The 18,764-nt window shown below is 37.3% G+C and overlaps 1 protein-coding gene across 15 annotated transcripts in view; it reads left to right on the top strand.

Annotated features, from left to right (window-relative positions):
- EHMT1 (euchromatic histone lysine methyltransferase 1) overlaps positions 1 to 18,764 on the top strand; it is a 430,700-nt gene that overhangs the window by 322,998 nt on the left and 88,938 nt on the right. For all 15 annotated transcript variants that reach the window (XM_069072710.1, XM_069072712.1, XM_069072720.1 and 12 more), the window contains 2 exons: positions 1,768 to 1,874; positions 3,465 to 3,587. In XM_069072710.1, coding sequence (XP_068928811.1) covers positions 1,768 to 1,874; positions 3,465 to 3,587 — 230 coding nt within the window. The remainder of the gene's footprint in view (positions 1 to 1,767; positions 1,875 to 3,464; positions 3,588 to 18,764) is intronic.

Raw genomic sequence — 18,764 nt, 5'->3', positions numbered from 1 at the left:
ACTTAGTTCTGGGGATACAAGGAAAGGAAAAAGCAGTTCCCGCCCGGAAGGAGTGCACATGCTAATTGGGGGTAACGACATGCAAAAAAATGTACATTTAATTTCTTCAGCTGTAAAATGGGTATAAAAATATTACTTATCTCAGAGTCATTAGAATCAAATGTGTTAATATTTATAAAAATTGCTTAGCATAGTGCCTGGCACATAGTAGGTGCTATTTAAATGCTTATTCCTTTCCCTTTTCCGACCTTCCTCTCCTCTCCCCTTTTAGGCATAAAGTTGTATCAGGATGCAACTAACAGGCATTTATTACTTGCTATGTGCCAGGCATAATGCTAGGTGTGAGGTCCACATAGTCAAACAAACTGAAATAGTCTGTGTTCTCAAGGAGCTTATATTCATTTGGAGGAAACTGTGTGTACATGTACACACGTGTGGGCGCAAGCACAGCAATTAGGGAGGTCAGGCCTGTGCACTTGGGGGGGGGGTTGTTCAGGAAATGCTTTGTGTTGAAGGTAGTTCAACTTCATCTGAAGGTACAGAAGAATTTAGTGATCATGAGTGATGACCCAAGGCACATACAGGAGATGTGTGAAGAACAGAGATATTACTTGACTTGTCTGTAGAGTTATAAGAGTTATGTAGGAGTAAAGTGTAATGAAGCTGAAAAGATAGGTTGGGTCCAAGTTGTGGAAACTTTTCAAGCCAAATGGAAGAGTTGATATTTGATCCTAGAGCCAAGAGGGTACCTCTAGAGTTCATTCAGTAAGGAGGTTACCAAGTTTTGTTTTAAGGAAAATAATTTTGCTAGTCATATGGAGGATTGGAGTTGCTCAAGACTTATAGCAGGGGAACCATTTTGGAGTTTACACAATAATCTAGTAGTAGTTGAGTGGAATGTGGGAGGGCAAAAATGAGGGAGAATGTGAATGAGGGATTAGGACAGGGTAGAGTTGAGATGGAGATTAAACACTGGGATTGTAAGAGTTATAGGCGGTAGAGGTTTGCTAGCCTTCTGGGTAATACTGAATGACATGTGATTAAAATCCTCACAGTTTCAGTTCCATTTTAGGATCTTATGGGTGCCACTGATGAGGTGGGATGATACCAAATGTGGGCAAGGCTCAACAGGCAATAGGTAGGGGCCTGCTGAGTCCTGGCAGGATGTAGGAGAAGGTAGGACAAAAGTCAATTAGAGCCCTGTAGAGTTAGACACATTTTAGCTGTGCTGGTCACTTTAGTTTTTAGTGGTACCTTTGCTAGAATGTAAACTGTAGGGAATTTGAGTACTGAAATTCATGGGTCACCTCATCATGTCTTCTCTATTCTATGTCTTGTCTATTCTAGTAGCATAGTCCATTAAAAAGGTTTGGATACCCCCATTTCTTGACATTCCCAATTGAGTAAGGATTATTTCATTCTTTGTATTTGTTTCCTTAGTGCCTAGCATAGTGCCTGGTATATAGGAGGTGCTTAATAGATGCTAGTTGATTGATTGAGACTTCCAGTTGTAAGTAAGTTGCCAACCTGCTTCAGTTGAAGAAGTTTCCACCCTGGGATGATAGTATCCACCCAAAAGGTCCAGTGCTGTCCTCTACCTTCTCCTCCCTCCTTCCCCCCATTCCAACAATGACAACAGCCTCCAAGACACAGGGCTTTTTTTTAATTGGTTGTGTACACAAACATTTGCCATTTTAAAATCTAGTTTGAAGTTGCAGTAGAAATTGTAGTATATGAAATTATTAATAAACTATCGTTATTTTACAGTCGATGGCATTGATCCTAACTTTAAAATGGAGCACCAGAATAAAAGAACTCCACTCCATGCAGCTGCAGAATCTGGCCATGTGGACATCTGTCATATGTTGATTCAGGTTCATCTTTGTCATTCACAATAAATATATATATTTTCGCATTCTTTTAGATGTTTAAGTTCCTTATGATGATGTAATAGAAAAAGGTACTGGATTTGGAATCAGAAAACTTGGGTTCACTATACTCTGGGTCCCTTTCAGCTCTTTGTCCATGGTCCAATGAGCCTGTTATAATTATGCAGCTTAGAGTTGGGCATGAGTGCACTACACTTGGATTTAGGGGGATCTGGGTTTGAATCCCAGCTTATACTTATCTTTGTGACCCTGGGCAAGTCACATTACCTCTCTGGGCCTCAATTTTCTCAACTGTCAAATAGGGATATTAACAGTACCTCCCTCATATGATTGTTCTGAGAATCAAATGAGATTTTAGATTGACAGATAGCTCATTTCAGTCCTTAAAGTGCTATACAAATGTTAGCAGCTAGCATCACCACCACCACTGCCACTACTATGACTTTAATCAAACAAATTACTGAGTAGTTCACTTTTGTTCTTTCTTACCCATGAAAAGAATCTTGGATATTCATATAGTTTATTCAGAAAGGATTTCAGGAAAATTCAGAATGTTATTGAAAATTGACATTGACTTCCTCATTTCATTTCTTAATTAAACCTGCTTTTCCTCAAGCAGCAATATTTAAAATCAATAGAAGTTATTTTTTACTCATTTAAAATTTTTTCATATTGCATTTATTTAATATTATTTTTTCCTATTTATTGAAAATATACATAATTTCAACCTCTTTTTTTTAGTTAGATTAAAATTTTTAGGCTAAGCTAGGAATTTAATCAATCAAAATATTTTCAACAAAGAAAATGTATTTTGAAGTCCAGTCAACCTCTCTGTTTTCAGGGACTTAATGAGCACAGCCTATTTCTGTGTTGATACTGAAAGAAGAATTAGATTTGTTCTACTAGACCTCAAAAGGAAAAACTAGGAGTAGTGTACAGAAATTGCAAAGAGAATGTGTTAGGATGAAATAAAATTTAATATGTATGTCTATCTATCTACATAGATAGATCTGTCTAGATAGAGATAGAAATACACGCATACACATATGTGTGTAATGTTTTGCAAACTTTAAATTGCTACCTAAATATCATATACTATTATTGGATTTGATGTAAGGGAAAACTTCCTAGGAATTAGAACTGTTCCCAAATGAAATGTCTTGCCTTTGGAGCTGACTAAACAGAGGCTTAATAGATCACTTATCATTTGTAGATGGGATTTATCATTCAGTTATGGTTTGGACTGCAAGGCCTCTGAGGTCTTTTCCAACTTTGACTCTGCAAATTATATGTAATTGTAGACATAGTTCATATTTTTATATAGCATTATATCTTAATGAAAAACAAATAGTTTTTTTAATGGTGTCCCTTAGATAAATAAATTGTGTTAGGGACTGTTTCAGTAATGTATTTAGCTCCTTGTAAGAAAACACGCAGTGTAGTTAACATAAGAGTGTTTAACCTTTTCTTCTTCTCAGTGTTCAAATGTAAAGTATGCAGAATAGTTTGTTATCAGAAGACAAGAATTATAATAATTGTTCCTGCATTTTCATCCATTGTCATTTTTTTCAATAGGCTGGTGCTAACATTGACACCTGTTCAGAAGACCAGAGAACCCCACTGATGGAGGCATCAGAAAACAACCATTTGGATGCTGTAAAATACCTCATCAAGGCTGGAGCATTAGTAGATCCTAAGGTATGATTGTTAGATTCAAGTAGTATGTAGATTTTCCCAGGAGAGGGAAGAAACTTCATATAGAGTACAGCCAGGGATTATGTTACAGGACTCTGAAATTGAAAATTCCATGGCTTGGAACCTCAAGTTGTTTACTCAGTGCTCGAAAACACTAATTTTGATGTAATTTAGCAAATTAGAACTTTCAGCTTAGGGCAGTTAAGTGGTATATAGTGGGTAGAGTGCTGGACCTGGAGTCAAAAAGTCAGAAAAATTATTTTCCTGAGTTCAAATCTGGCCTCAGAGACTTACTAGCTGTTTGACCTTGCTCAGTTCACTTAACCCTGTTTGCCTCAGTTTCCTTATCTATAAAATGAACTGAAGAAGGAAATGGCAAACCACTGCTGTATCTTTTTCAAGAAAACCACAAATAGGGTCATAAGGCTGAAATAACTGAGTAGCAAGAAGAAACTTTCAGCTAATTTACCTTTACCTCTTTGAGACCTTCTCTAATTCTCCAAATCATGAATAATCTTTTCATTATATTTCACATAACACATTTGTATGTCTTTTATTCTCCTATCACATACTATTCTTATGGCTATTTTATAACTGTTATACAAATGTAATATGTTCATGTTATATCACCTGCCAGCCTCTTCCTCTCTCTTCACCACAAGATTTTTAGTTCTTTGAGGACAGAGTGAGTTTTCATTATGTTTGTATCCCTCAGCATTCAGTATAGGTCTGTGTACATAGTGGGAACTAAATTATTGAGGCCTGGATGACTGAGTTTCTGTATTACTGAAGAAAATAAGCCAAAATAATATTCATATTTGCTATGAAGGAAACCAAAAGACATAAATTGCAACCACATAAAAAGACTGTATAGTTTGTACTTAGGCGATTAAAGAGGTTGGTGAAGTTGTTCCTTTGGTGTAAAATGGAAATAATAATAAGTGGAGTCTCTACCGTACAGTATTCTTACGATTATAAAATGAGATAATTTATGTAAAATATTTTATATACCTCAAAACTCTGTGTAGTTGTTAGCTATTGTTGTTATTCCAGTATTCCCTAAAACAACAAGAAATCTGTTTTGTGGCCATGCCATCTAACATCCCTTAACATGTTTTTGTTTTTAATTTCCTTATTTACAGAACAAGAGGTTTGGATTATATAATTTCTGAGTTAATTTCTAGCTCTAGGTCTATGAACCTATGAGCTACTATGAAGAGAACTTCATTTTATATGTGACAAAATCTATTGTAGAAGATTATCCAATCAGCAACCATTTATTTAGTGTCTACTTCTTGTGCCAGGCACTGTACTGTGCATTGGAGATTCATAATAAAAAATGAGAAAAATCACTAACCTCAAGGAGTTTATATTGTATTGGGGGAGATAACATGTACATACTTAAGTATATTCAAAACAAGTGTGTGATTAATACAAGGGTGTGTGTATGTATGTATGTGTACAGTTAGTGTACAACACTAACAATTGGGAATGTCAGGAAAAGTTGGAATACAAACCTCAAAGGAAAAAAAGAATTTTAAGAGGCAGAGATAATATAGGAGTGCATTCCAGTTATGTGGGACAGCCAGTGCCAGAAAAGTTTGATGAAATGTTATATGAAGAGTATAAGAGCCAATCTAGCTGGAACACAGTATGGGAAGAGGAGCCCTCACTGCTTTTGTTTCCTGTCCTTTGACTCCCTTTCTAAACCTCTAAAAGTTTGCTTCTGTCCTTTCTCCTCCTTGCTCAACTGAAACTTTTCTTTCCAAAGTCACCAGTGAACTCTTAATTGCAAAATCTCATGGCCTTTTTGCAGATCATATCTTTTTTTACCACTCTTCGGTATTCAGCACTGTTGACCACTTTCTCATAGGTTTATACCTCTTTTTGTTTTCATGGTCTTCTTTCTTGATTCTCCTCCTTCCCTTCTGATCATTCCTTCTCAGTGTTCATTGCTGGATCATCAGAATATCCTTCCTTACTATGACTAAATTCCAACTATTTGTCCTGGACCCTTTTCTCATCTTTATTTTCACTCTATTTCAGGTCACCTAAGGTTACAGACTTGGTGTTATTCTGTCAGTTATTTCTCTACATCAGTAAACTTTATTAAGCACTTAATGTGTGCTAGACACTGTGCTAAGTGCTGGAAATACTAAGAAAGAGGAAAAAACACTCCCTGCTCTCAAGTAGCTCACAGTGCTGTGGAGGAGACAACATGCAAACAACTACGTATGATATGTGATGCATACTACTACATCATATTGGAGGCACCTATTGTATTTTGTTTTCTTGAGATTTGTGCCACAAAATGGAGGAGAAATAGGGTAGATAGTGAACAGTGATGGATGGCTCAAGTAAACATTTTCTTAAGGAATAGGAAGATGTGGGCACGTTTGTAGGCAGTAGGGAAGCAGCAGTATCCAAGGAGAGATAAGTGAGAAAGTGGTGCTAGAGGGAGCAGTCCACTGGAGAAGACAGGGTAGAATTGGATCACTTTTGCTAGTAAAGGAGTTTACCTTGGTGAGAAGAACCACCTCATTATGTAAGACAGGATTGAAAGAGGAGATGAGATGAGAAGGTGGGGAGGAACTTTCAGTAAATGGTTTCAATCTTAGCTAAGACGGGAGGAAGAACCATGCGAATTTTAAGGAGGGATGAAAAGGTTTGGAGGAGTTCCTATGATAAGTGGGAGTGAGTAGGGAGGTGTGAATGGTTTGCTTTGATGCAGTGAGGGCTCATTTGACGTTATGTAAGATAAATTTGTGGTAAAACCATTCAGTATGGTTTTGTGATGTTCTCTAGCTTCAGTTAGCACATATGTAGGAGTGAAGGAGTAGATGGGTGGGAATAGTCCAAAGTTAAGATTTAGCAAGGCAAGATGCTTAACAGGCAGCCAATTGCCAAATCTTATCGTTGTTTTTTTTTTTTTTATTTTGGAGGTGAGGGACAGGGCAATTGGGGTTAAGTGACTTGCCTAAGGTCACACGGCTAGCTAATGTTAAGTGTTGGAGACCAGATTTTAACTCAGATACTCCTGACTCCAGGGCTGGTGCTGTATTCACTATGCCACCTAGCCACCCCCACCATTTCTTTTTTTTTTTTTTTAACTTCATAATAACTTTTATTTCATAGTTTCACCTCCATCTGCAACTAATGTAATGAGAACATTAATTTTATTATTTTCATGACTTTTTTTTAAATGCTTTATTAACTTCTGATTTACATCGTTCGTTTCCGCCAGATTTTGAGTTACAAATTTTCTCCCCGTTTTTCCCCCACCCATCCCCCCAAAGCAGCAGTCCCACAGGATATCCCCACCTCTGATCTGCTCTCTCCCATATTTTCTCCCATATCCGTTTCAACTTTTCCAGTAGGGCATGGTGGATCTCTATATTTCCCAATTACATGTAAAACAATATTGATAATAGTATATATATATTTAAACATTTGATTTTAAAACTTTGAATTCCAGATTCATTCCCTTCCTCCCTTATCACCCACCCTTACTGGGAAGATAAGCAGTTCAGTATAGGTTGTACATGTGTGGCTAATGCAAAACAATAACATAGCAGATATATTGTAAAAGACTGACTATGTTTCCCTCCCTCCTATCCCACATCCCACTTGTTCTATTCTCTACTTTGATCCTGTCCCTTTTCAAAAGTGGGTGCTTCCAACTTCCCTCTCCCCCAGCCTGCCCTCCCTTCTATCATCCCCCCTCACATCCTCTCCCCCGCCTATTCTCCTGGAGGGTGAGATCCCCTATTTAGTGTGTATTTCCCTCCCTCCTCAAGCCAGATTCAATAGGAATAAGGTTGACCCATTCCCTTTTGCCTTCCTATTCTTCCCCTCCATTGTAACCATTTTCCCTTGCCTCTTCTGTATGAGATAGTTGCCCCACTCTGTCTCTCCCCATCTCCTCTCATTATATCCCTCTCACCTCTTAATTTCACCTTTTAAGTATCATCCCTTCCTGTTAAATTGGTCCTGTGCCCTCTATCTATGTATACCTGTAAACATATATACACACATTCACATATGTATTCATATGCCTGCATACCCTCATATAAAGACATATATATATATATAATATATATATATTTCTAATCCCTTCAACTACTGAGAAAAGTTTCATAAGTTACAATTATTGTTTTTCCATGTAGGAATGTTAATAGTTCAACTTTGGCCAAGTGGCTCAGCAAGCAAGAACACCGGCCTCAGTGCCGGGACGACCCGGATCAAATCCGGGCCCAGACACCCAGCACCACACCCAGAAACAACAACTGGCCGTGCAACCCCGAGCAAGCCACTCAACCCCAATTGCTTAAAAAAAAATTGTTCAACTTTGATAAGTTCCTTATGATTTCTTTTCCCTGTTTACCTTCTCATGCTTCTCTTGCTTCTTGTATCTGAATGTCAAATTTTCTATTCAGCTCTGGTTTTTTCAGCAAGAATGCTTGAAAGTCCTGTATTCCACTGAATGACCATATTTTCCCCTGAAACAGGATATTCAGTTTTGCTGGGTAGGTGACTCTTGGTTTTAATCCCAGCTCCCTTGACCTCCGGAATATCACATTCCAGGCCCTTCGATCCCTCAGTGTAGAAGCTGCCAGATCCTGGGTTATCCTGATTGTGTTTCCACAATATTCAAATTGTTTCTTCCTGGCTGCTTGTAATATTCTCTCCTTAATCTGGGAATTCCAGAACCTGGCTACAATATTCCTAGGAGTTTTCTTTTGGGGATCTTTTTCAGGAGATGATCGGTGGATTCTTTCAACCTCTATTTTGCCCTCTCGTTCTAAAATATCAGGGCAGTTTTCTTTGAGAACTTCCTGGAGGATGCTTTCCAGGCTCTTACTTTGGTCATGGCTCTCAGGCAGTCCAATAATTTTTAAATTATCTCTCCTGGATCTATTTTCCAGGTCAGTGGTTTTTCCCATGAGATATTTCACATTGTCTTCTATTCTTTCATTTGTTTGGATCTGTTTAACAGCATCTTGATTTCTCATAAAGTCATTAGCTTCCATTTGCTCCAGTCTAATTCTGAAGCAATGATTCTCCTCATTGAGCTTTTGAGATTCTTTTTCCATCTGGCAAATTCGACTTTTTACGGCATTCTTCTCCTCATTGCCTTTCTGAGCTTCCTTTGCCATTTGAGTCAGTCTGTTTTTTTAAGGTATTATTTTCTTCAGTCAGGCTGTTGACTCTCATTTCATAATTTTTTTGCATTGTTCTCATTTCTCTTCACAATTTTTCCTCCACTTCTCTTATCTGCTTCTTAAGGTCCTCTGTGGCCTGTAACCAGCTTGTATTTTCCTTTGAAGCTTTTGGTGCAGGAGTTCTGACTTCACTGATTTCCTTCTGTTCCATGCCTTGCTCCTTCTTATCCCCAAAATAGGAGTATAATGTTGGAATCTTCTATCTGCTTTGTTTCCTTTGCCTGCTCATTTTGCCACTCAATGATTTGACTTTTGGGCTTTTTGCCACAGTAGGACTCTGCCACCAGACAGGGGAGTTTTCGTCCCAAACGCTGGGGTTTTCTCAGCTGCCGGAGGTATTAGATGGGTGCCCTCACTGAGGTCTCCACACGCTCTGGCAAGCTGGACACACACCCCAGGACCTCCACCCTAGACTGCAATCCAGATCCAAGCAGGTTAAAGCAAGAGCGATGACCCCTCAGACTGGTGCTTGGTCCCCCTACACTCTGCAGGCCAGGAGCTGAAGCCGCCACGTGGCGCTGGCAGGCTGTGCTGGGTCTCAGCCGTTTCTCGCCCCGGGGGTAAAAGCCACGCACTCCCACTTACTGGGTCCCAAAGTCCAGACTGCACTGGCCTCTCACCTTGTACTTCGCATCTATGTGTTGATAAATCTGGAAACGGCCACAGCTGCTGCTGATCTGGAGTCCCTCTGGCTGGTGGCTGGTCAGGCCTGCCCTGGGGCTAAAGCCTCGGTGTGGTGCTGGGCTTGGCTCCCAGAGCGCTGCCGGCCTGCCGGGCTGTCCTCAGCGGGAGGTTAGCTACTCTGTGTCATTTTGTGTGTTCTGCAGCTCCAAAGTTTGTTTAGAGTCCCCTTTTTACATGGATTGGGGAGGGTGGAAGCCGGAGCGGCGGGAGGGTCATGCTTCTACTCCGCCGTCTTGGCTCCGCGCCCCCCCCCCCCCATTTCTTTCTTTATAACATCTCTGGCATATTTCCCATCTTCTGTATTCAGAAAGCCACCACTGTAATATTCTTGCCATATTCCTCCTGATCTTTTGCAAAAGTCTTCTAATTAGTCGGCATGCCTCAAATCTTTCCCACTCTTCATCCATTAAGATGATTTTCCTAGTGCATAAACCTGGCTGAGTTACCCCTTGACTCATTAAGCTCTGGTCATTTTTTACAAAATCTTGTGGCATTTAAAGGTCTTCACAGTGTACTTGATCTTCCTCAGTCTTTCTCCTGTCTGTGTTCTTTTCATTGATTGTTCCTAATGCCTGGAATGCTCTGCTTCCCAACTTCAAACTCTTAGATTCTCTGGACTCAACATAAGTGTCATTACTGAGTGCATTTCTTGATCTCATGTTCTAGTACTGTCCATTCTAGGGTTATGTTCCATGTATTCTGCTTTAACCTTGTATGCTATGATTTGTATATGTTGTCTTCCCTATTAAAATGTAAACTCTTTGAAGTCACTGATCCTAGAACTTAGCACATTACCTGCAGCATAGTAGGCACTAAAGTGCTTGGTTGATTGATGATTGATTGATGATCTTATCAATTTCTGTCAGTTTAATTGTCATCTCTATGTCAATGGTTTTTAGATTTATGTATTCATCCCTCATCATTCTCCTGATCTCCAGTCCTACATGAACAATTACCTTCTTGGTATTTCAAATTTTATTTTCTATAAATAACTCAAATATAATGTCTACCCTTGAACTCCATATTTTTCTTTTCTTTCAACTCATCTTCTAAATGTCCCTATTTCTGTCAAGAAAAGCACCATCCTTCCAGTCACCTATGTTAACAACCAATGATATCATCCTCAACTTCTTCCTCCTCATTACCCATCCCACATATCCACTTAGTTGTAAAATCTTGTCTTTTCATCTCCTCAACATCTGTTATATCTACCCCCTTCTGTCCATTCACATAACCACCACCCTAGTACAGTCCCTTATCATCTTTCTCCTCTACCATTACAACAGCCTCCTCTTTGTTCTCCTTTCTAAGTCTCTTCATGTTTCTCTATATCTATCATATAGCTGTCAGATTAATTTTCCTAAAGCATGAGTCTGACCATATCACTTTCCTACTTAGTGAAGTTCACTGACTCTTTATTTCCTTCAAGATCAAATATAAACTCCTCTTTGGCATTTAAATCCCTTTGTAACCTATGTCCCACCTACTTTTCCGTACTTGTTTCACGTTGCTCCCCTCCATGCACACTCCACACACTGACTTTTGTGTTCCTCATGCATAGTTTTGCATCCTCTATTTATGGGCCTTTGCACTAGCTGTCTCCTATATCTGGAATGTACTTCTTCCTGGCATCTGTTTTTCTGATCCAGTGTGCTCTAGTGTTTAACTCAGTCACTACTGTTTACTTCAGCTCTGGGTACTTGCTGGCAGTAGAAAAGGAAACGGAGATCCAAGATGAGAGAAACAATGGACTTCAGGGGAATTTGAGGGAATAGGATCAGTGGTTTTGGATCAGCTCTTCTCAGAAGAGTTAACTCCTCACTAGAGGCTAGAGCGAAAGAGGAATGGATGGGATGATGTAAAGGGTCAAATGTAATGTAGCGAATAACACAGTTTCTTTGGAGTCTAGAAGACCTGATTACAGTCACTTAATCTTCATGCCCTAATTTCCTCATCTTTTAAATGAGGGAATTTCACTCACTAAGCAACTAATTAACTAATTAATTGATCCAGCAACAAATCCTTTATCTTTAGATGTTTGATCACAGATGTACAAAATATACCTAATGGGTAGTAGGCAAAAGCACACTGGTTGTCCTTATTCAAGTAGGAATGTTGGATATCATAGGTAAGGATATCATAAGGAAGGATACCTGAAATTTGGCTTTGGAAGGGCATACTATATTCTAAAGTTATGGCAAAGATAAGAGATGGAAGAAGGAGTAGTTGCGTTATATATTATGAAGATATACTCATGTGAGGAACTCCAGTAACTGGAGGAGAGGGTCATGATGGAAACCAATATTAGCCAAAAGTAATGGGAGGCTGTCAAGAATAAAATTGTAAATCATCAAAAGTATATGTTACTGCATAAAGAATAGAAAAGTATATCTATGGAATACATTATGTAACCAGAAACAATCAAACTTAGTGACTCATAGCACTAGACAAACTCAAGGATTTATCTAGGTTAAGAACTAACTCTATTCAGCAAAACTTCCAGGGAAACTTGAAAGCATTCTGATAGAAACTAGGTTTAAACCAATATCTTACACTATATATAAAACAGTTAAGCTCCAAATGAATACATGACCTAGACATAAACAGGTCACATCATAAATCATAGAGCCAGGGAGAAAATATATTTCACAACAATGGAGAGGGGAAGAGTTCTTAACCATTAAAGAGATGAAAAGGATTAAAGGGAAAAAATGATTTTCATTATATAGAATCAAAAACTGTTTGCACAAACAACATCAATGCAATTAAAATTAGGGAAGCAATTAACTGAGAACCAATCTTTGTAGCATATTTCTCTGATAAAAATCTCACATCAAAGTACATAAAATTACAAATGTTCTGTTCAAGTAAAATCAGTGCAATTAAAAGTTTAGAACAAGGGGCGGCCAGGGAGCACAGCGAGTAAGAGCACCGGCTCCAGTGTTGAGAAGACCTGGAGATCGAATCCCGGGCTCAGATGCTCAGCACCACACCCAGAAATAATAACTGGCCGTGTAACCTTGAGCAAGTTACTTAACCCCAATTGCTTTATTAAAAAAAAAAAAAAGTTTAGAACAAAATAGTTAAGTGTGAAAAAAATCTTTTTAGTAAATTTCTCTGACAAATATATTACTCATAGACACAGTCAAGGGATATTACCATGCAGTTCTCAAGGAAAATAAGCCAAGCTAACTAAATGGAAAAATGCTCAAAGGAAATGACAGTGACAAATGAATGAATTTCCAGTTTGTGTTGATCAAGTCGGCAAAAATAACAGTTACTAGAGGGACTGTGGAGCAGTAGGTGTGCTGTTGCACTGTTAGTAGAGCTGTAAAAAAGCATCACCATTCTGGAAAAGATTTTAGAACTATATACCCTCCCCTCACTGCTGGCCCCCCAGATCAGTAAACTGCATATTCTTTTACTTTGTGACCCCACCTTTTACCTCAAGGAAATTAATGAAAAAGGGAAAGGACTTCTATATTCAAAAATTGTACTAATCCTTTTTATTATAGTTAAGAACTAGAAACAAAGTGTGTATCCATTTGTTGGTGAATAGCTGAGCAAATTATGGGATTATTAATGTAAATCAGCATTATTTGACTAAGCAGTAGTAAAGGCTTACAAAAGGTATGCCTTACTGCCTTTTAAAAATGTAACTTTAAGAGGTTTAATTCTGGATAGAGCTTTTATATTAGGTTAAAAAAATAAGTATTGAACTGCAGAAAGCAGTTATTTTATCCATCTATACAATAGTCCTTAGAAAATTAAAATAATGGCAGAATGACTTGTCCTAAGACCAGTTCTGTCTGAACCCTCTTGAAAAAAAATGAAACTAATTATAACCACATAATCTGGTGACTAGAATTACACATTAGGAGTTCAGTATCTTTTATATCCTGACAACTCCCAAGGCTACCAACAGACTTCAAATATCCTTGAGAACTTAGCCAGTCAATTTTTTTCATCATCTTTCAACTAAAAAAAAATCATTTTTAGTTTTCGACATTCATTTCAATAATATAAGACTTGGAATTCTAAATTTTCTCCACCTTCTTCCCCCTGCCAATCCCAGGACAGCATGCAATCTGATATAGCTGTACATTTACAATTATATTAAAAACATTTCCACATTAAAAAATGTCACTTTGTAAAGAATTAGAACCAAAGGAAAAAACCATGAGTAAGAAGCAACACACACACACACACAAAGAGAATGTAGTGTGCTTCAGTCTGCATTCAGACACCATAGTTCTTTCTCTGGATGTGGATAGCATTTTCCATCACGAGTCTTTTGGAATTGTTTTAGATCATTGTATTGCTATGAAGAGCTAAGTCTATCAAGGTTCGTCATCACACAACGTTACTGTTGCTGTGTATGATGTTCTCTTGGTTCTGCTCACTTCACTCAGCATCAGTTCATGTAAGTCCTTCCAGGTTTTTCTGAAATCTGCTCATAATTTCTTACGGAACAATATACTTTCTATAACATTTGTATACTACAACTTGTTCAGGCATTCCCCAGTTGTTGGACATCCCCTCTATATCCCGTTGTTTGCCACCACAAAAAGAGCTGTTATAAATATGTACATGTGGGTTCTTTTCTCATTTTTATGATTTCTTAGGGATACAGATCTAGAAGTGGTATTGCTGGGTCAAAGGGTATGCACAGTTTTATAGCCCTCTGAGTATTAGCCAGTCAGTTGTATTGGAACTGGATCGTTATCACAGTCCAAATTGTTATCTACAATTGTGTAGACATTACATTGCTCCGTAGAAACTTTAGAATAATGTTTTAATAAATATCATGATAAACACAGCAAAGGCATTGAACATCCTTTGATGGAGCAAGCCTTTGAAATGTAGAGCCCTAGCAGAAGAAACCAAAATCATGTGCAAATAGGATGAAATATATATCAGAGTATCTTCATCCTTTCTGCTTCTGGATTTGTACAGAGGGGACCCACAGAAGATGATCTTTCATCCTAATACTTTTATTTAACAACAAAAAAAGTTATTTGTCCATCTATAAAGGAGTTTATATAGCAGTTAGTCCTAAGACTGGTTTTAACTTTAATTGAAGAAAATGAAGAGAATGAGATAATAATACAGCTTACTATACATAGCACATTACGGTTTGCAAAGAGCTGAACATATACTTATCTTTTTTGAACTTAACAGCTCAATGAGGTGTAGCTGCTATTATTATTCCCATTTTGCTGATGATAAAATTGAGAGTACTAAACTGCCAAATCTGATTACCAAACTGTTGTCAGTCAGTCTCTGATTTTAGAATAGAAGAGGTCCTATTTTTCCAGAACAGAATAAAATGGAATCTACAAACTGTTGGCCAGTGTTCTTGACTTTACTTCTTGGAAGAACATAATATTGAAGAGATGCTTAGCTATTGTAGCTTCATGAACAGCAAGTCATGACTCACTCTATTTACTTTGATCTCTGTTTCATTTGAGGGCCCTACCATCTATCCACAACCTGATTTACAACCCATTTGAGTCATCTTCAGCCCTTTTCTCTCCCACACTACACTTTGTCCAGTAAGTTGCCAAATTTTGTTGACACCACTATATTTTTTATGTGTATTCCTTCCACTCATAAGTGCAAATTCTATCACTTCCCTTGTTTAATAGTAATTTGTTGTTCATTAGTTTTTTTTCAGTCATATCCAGCTCTTTGTGACCCCATTTTAGATTTTGTTGGCAAAGATACTAGAGTGGTTTGAGCTTAGGTGACTTGCCCAGGGGCACACATACGATAGGTAGATGTGGCAGAATTTTAACTCAGGTCTTATTCACTTCAGACACATGCTTTATTCACGGGACCATATAGCTGCCCATTATAGTACTGTAGTATTATTTTTTTCATACCCTGACAACTCCCAAGGCTACCAATAGACTTCAGATATCCTTGAGAACTTAGAAAGTCAATTTTTTTCATCATCTTTCAACTTAAAAAAAAATCATTTTCAGTTTTTAGCATTAACTTATATAATATAAGCCTTGGAGTTCTAAATTTTCTCCACCTCTCTCTTTCCCCCCCAGTCCCAGGACAGCATGCAGTCTGATATAGGCTTTTTTACATTTTCATCTACATTTATAGTCATATTAAACAAATTTCCACATTAGTCACTTTGTAAAGAATTACTACAACCTTCTGATTGGTCTCTATCAAGTCCCTCTCTTCCCTTTCAAGTTATTTCGCATAGTTGCTGAAGTTATATCCTAACCCACAGACCTGAACATGTCATGTTGTCTGCTTAAGAAGCTACAAGGTTTGTCTTTTGTTTCTAGTATAGAATACAAACTTCTCTTGTTTGGCATTTAAATCCTTTCACCGTCTGATTCAGGTGTGGTTTTAACTTGATGTATTTCTAGATTTTATTGCACATTAATTCACTTCATGTATTCTGTGAGAGCTAAATTGGCCCTGCTTGTTGTTCTCCTTGTGTGGCATTTTCTCCCCCATCTTCTTGCCTTTTTACAGGCTATCCCCCATGTCTAGAAGGTGCTCTCTCCTCACTTCCACCTCATAATATCCTTGTTTCTCCTTTAAAGCTTAGATCAAGAGCTGTCTCCTAAATGAGGCCTTTGTTAATCCTTGCAGATGCTAGTGTTTCCCTTATCTCCTCCACCCCAGTTACTTTGTTTCCTTAGATGTATACAGCATATTTTTTTCCTTTTGAGGGCAAGAACTATATTCTTTTTCAATTCCAAGTCCTTAACATAGCTTCTGGTACATAGTTTTGTTACATTAGTTTACATAGTTATGTTATTTAGTGCTTAAATAAATTTTTGTTAATTGGTGTTTGAAGAAGAGGTCAAGGACAAGGTAAAGGTTCTCACTGACTTGCACTGACCAAAGAAGAGCTTTTGACAGCTAATTTGATGCATTTATGTTAAAAATAAAAGGCCACCTGGGTGCTGAACTGAATGTATTCATGACTCAGACAGACCCTGAGACCAATGACTGAGGCCAGCCTTCCTTTTAGAGACTATTCTTCAAGTTCATAACATCTGTACAGACCCTGAATTTATCAAATGAGAGGACCTGACTAGCTGAAATGCTCTTTCGTAATAGGTTGGACTTTATTCAATTACCATTTCATACATTTTCTGTGTACCTTTACTTTTTCATACCATGTCAGATGAAACATTTGTGGGGTTTTTTCCTTTTTAATTGGGTTTTTTTTTTTTTTGGACAGGATTATTAGTCCGGTGGATCAGAGAAATTTTGTAGATATTTAACCTAAATTTTGGAAAATATTGAAAACCATTTTTTGTACTATTCTTGTGCATAGGCTGTATAAAGATGTGAGTTAATCTTTAGTATAATTAGGTGATTTTGGCATTAATTAATTGCCTAGGCCTAAAGAATAGTCATTAATGGTTAAATATCAGCTTTGGAGGTTCTCTCTATTGAAATGTCCCAAAATCTAGTGGATTATCCTTTCCTGCAGGTCTTCAAGAAAGACTGGGTTACCTTGTTGGGTTTTATCAATGACTTGGTTAAAGACATAAATTTCATACTTGTCAAATTTGAGAGGACACAAATTTAGAACCAGTAGTTAACATAGATGGCAGAACCAGTATTCAAAAACATTTTTATGGACTAGAATAATTATCTGAAATGAATAAGATAAAATTATTAGGGATAAATCTTATACTTGGGTTCGAAAATCTAGTTTTTCTGAGTAAGAGATCTATGAATGTAGACATCAGTTCATCTGAAAAAGAACTAAGTGTCTTAGTGGATTGCATACTTAATGTGAATTAATAGGGTAGAAATGTCCAGGAGAAGTTTGATGATAGTGTCATTTTACTCCATCTTGGTCAGGCCACATTTGGAGTATGATGTTTAGTTTTACCTGATACATACTATAAAGGACATTGATAAGTTGGCAGTATATAGTTCCTAGGAATGCAACCAGGATGTCAGAATGCTTCAAGGTCATGCCAAATGAGTATCAGTTGGAAGAGATACAGATCTTTATAGTCTAGAGAAGAGAAAATTAAGTGGGAACATTGGTGCTGTCCACAGATATTTTAAAAGCTATCATTTGAAAGAGGGATTAGATTTATTATGCTTTTTCCAAGAAGACAGAATTAGGAATAATAAATAGATGGAAGCTGCAAAAAGGCAAATTTATGTTTCACTTAAGGAAAGACATCCTAATGGTAAATCTGTCCCAAAGTGAAGCCTAACTTTGTCTTATTGTAGCTGATGGCTGCCTTGGGAAAGTAGTGGATCATGCTTTTTTTTTTTTTTTTTTGAGAGGGGAAGGTAGGGCAGTTGGGGTTAAGTGACTTGTCCAAGGTCATATGACTAGTTTTTTTGTGTATGTTTGTTAAGTGTCTGAGGTCAGATTTGAACTCAAGTCCTCCTGACTCCAGGGCAGGTGCTCTATTCACTGCTCCACTTAGCCACCCTAAATCCTTAGAGGTTTTTAAGAAAAGCCTAAGGGGCAGCCAGGTAGCACAGAGAGTAAGACCACTGGCCCCAGTGTCGGTATGACCTGGGGATCAAATCCGGGCTCAGATACTATATAATATAATATAATATAATATAATATAATATAATATAATATAATATAATATAATATAATATAATATAATATAATATAATATAATATAATATAATATAATATAATATATTATAATAATAAATGGAAAGATGTCCATGGGGAAAGGAGACACTGAGTAATATGTTGGAATATATGGTTTTGTATTTAAAAATCAGTCCATACGTTTGTAAAATTACTTAAGAGCGTTAAGACTGTATTTCTTGAATATTTTCTTTGAGAGAAGTCAAAAGACCTTACATGGTGAGCATCAAATATCACAACAGGAAACTGATTGCATTTTAATAACAGGAAAATTTGATTATTGGTGTAGGAATCATTCTTGAATCAGATGTCTATTCACACATCATTCTAGTAAAATGTCAAAAATAAATACCATATTGGAATTAATTAAAAATATGAGAACATGTATTGATTTTAATTGTAGCAGCTCTGAAGCTTTTGAAATAAGCTATTCATCCAGGAAAATAGGAATTAGATAAAAATAAAGACATTGACTCTTTATTAGCATTCTTTAGATCTTATCCCAATGTAAATTTAGTATCATTATAATAAAGAAAACCAAAATACCCAGAAAATTCCTCAGCTACTGAACATTTAATATCCTTGCTAAGTAGAGAGAGTTAACAATGCAGTACAATAATTCTTGTAGTACAAGCTTATTTCTAGAACAGGAAT

This window comes from Petaurus breviceps, unplaced genomic scaffold (genome assembly GCF_028583685.1).
Source record: "Petaurus breviceps papuanus isolate PSGF00001 unplaced genomic scaffold, PetGlider_PUasm1.0 90847, whole genome shotgun sequence".
Lineage (NCBI taxonomy): Eukaryota > Metazoa > Chordata > Mammalia > Diprotodontia > Petauridae > Petaurus > Petaurus breviceps.
The sequence above is the reverse complement of the archived record's forward strand: the minus strand, read 5'-3'. Positions and strand labels throughout refer to the sequence as shown.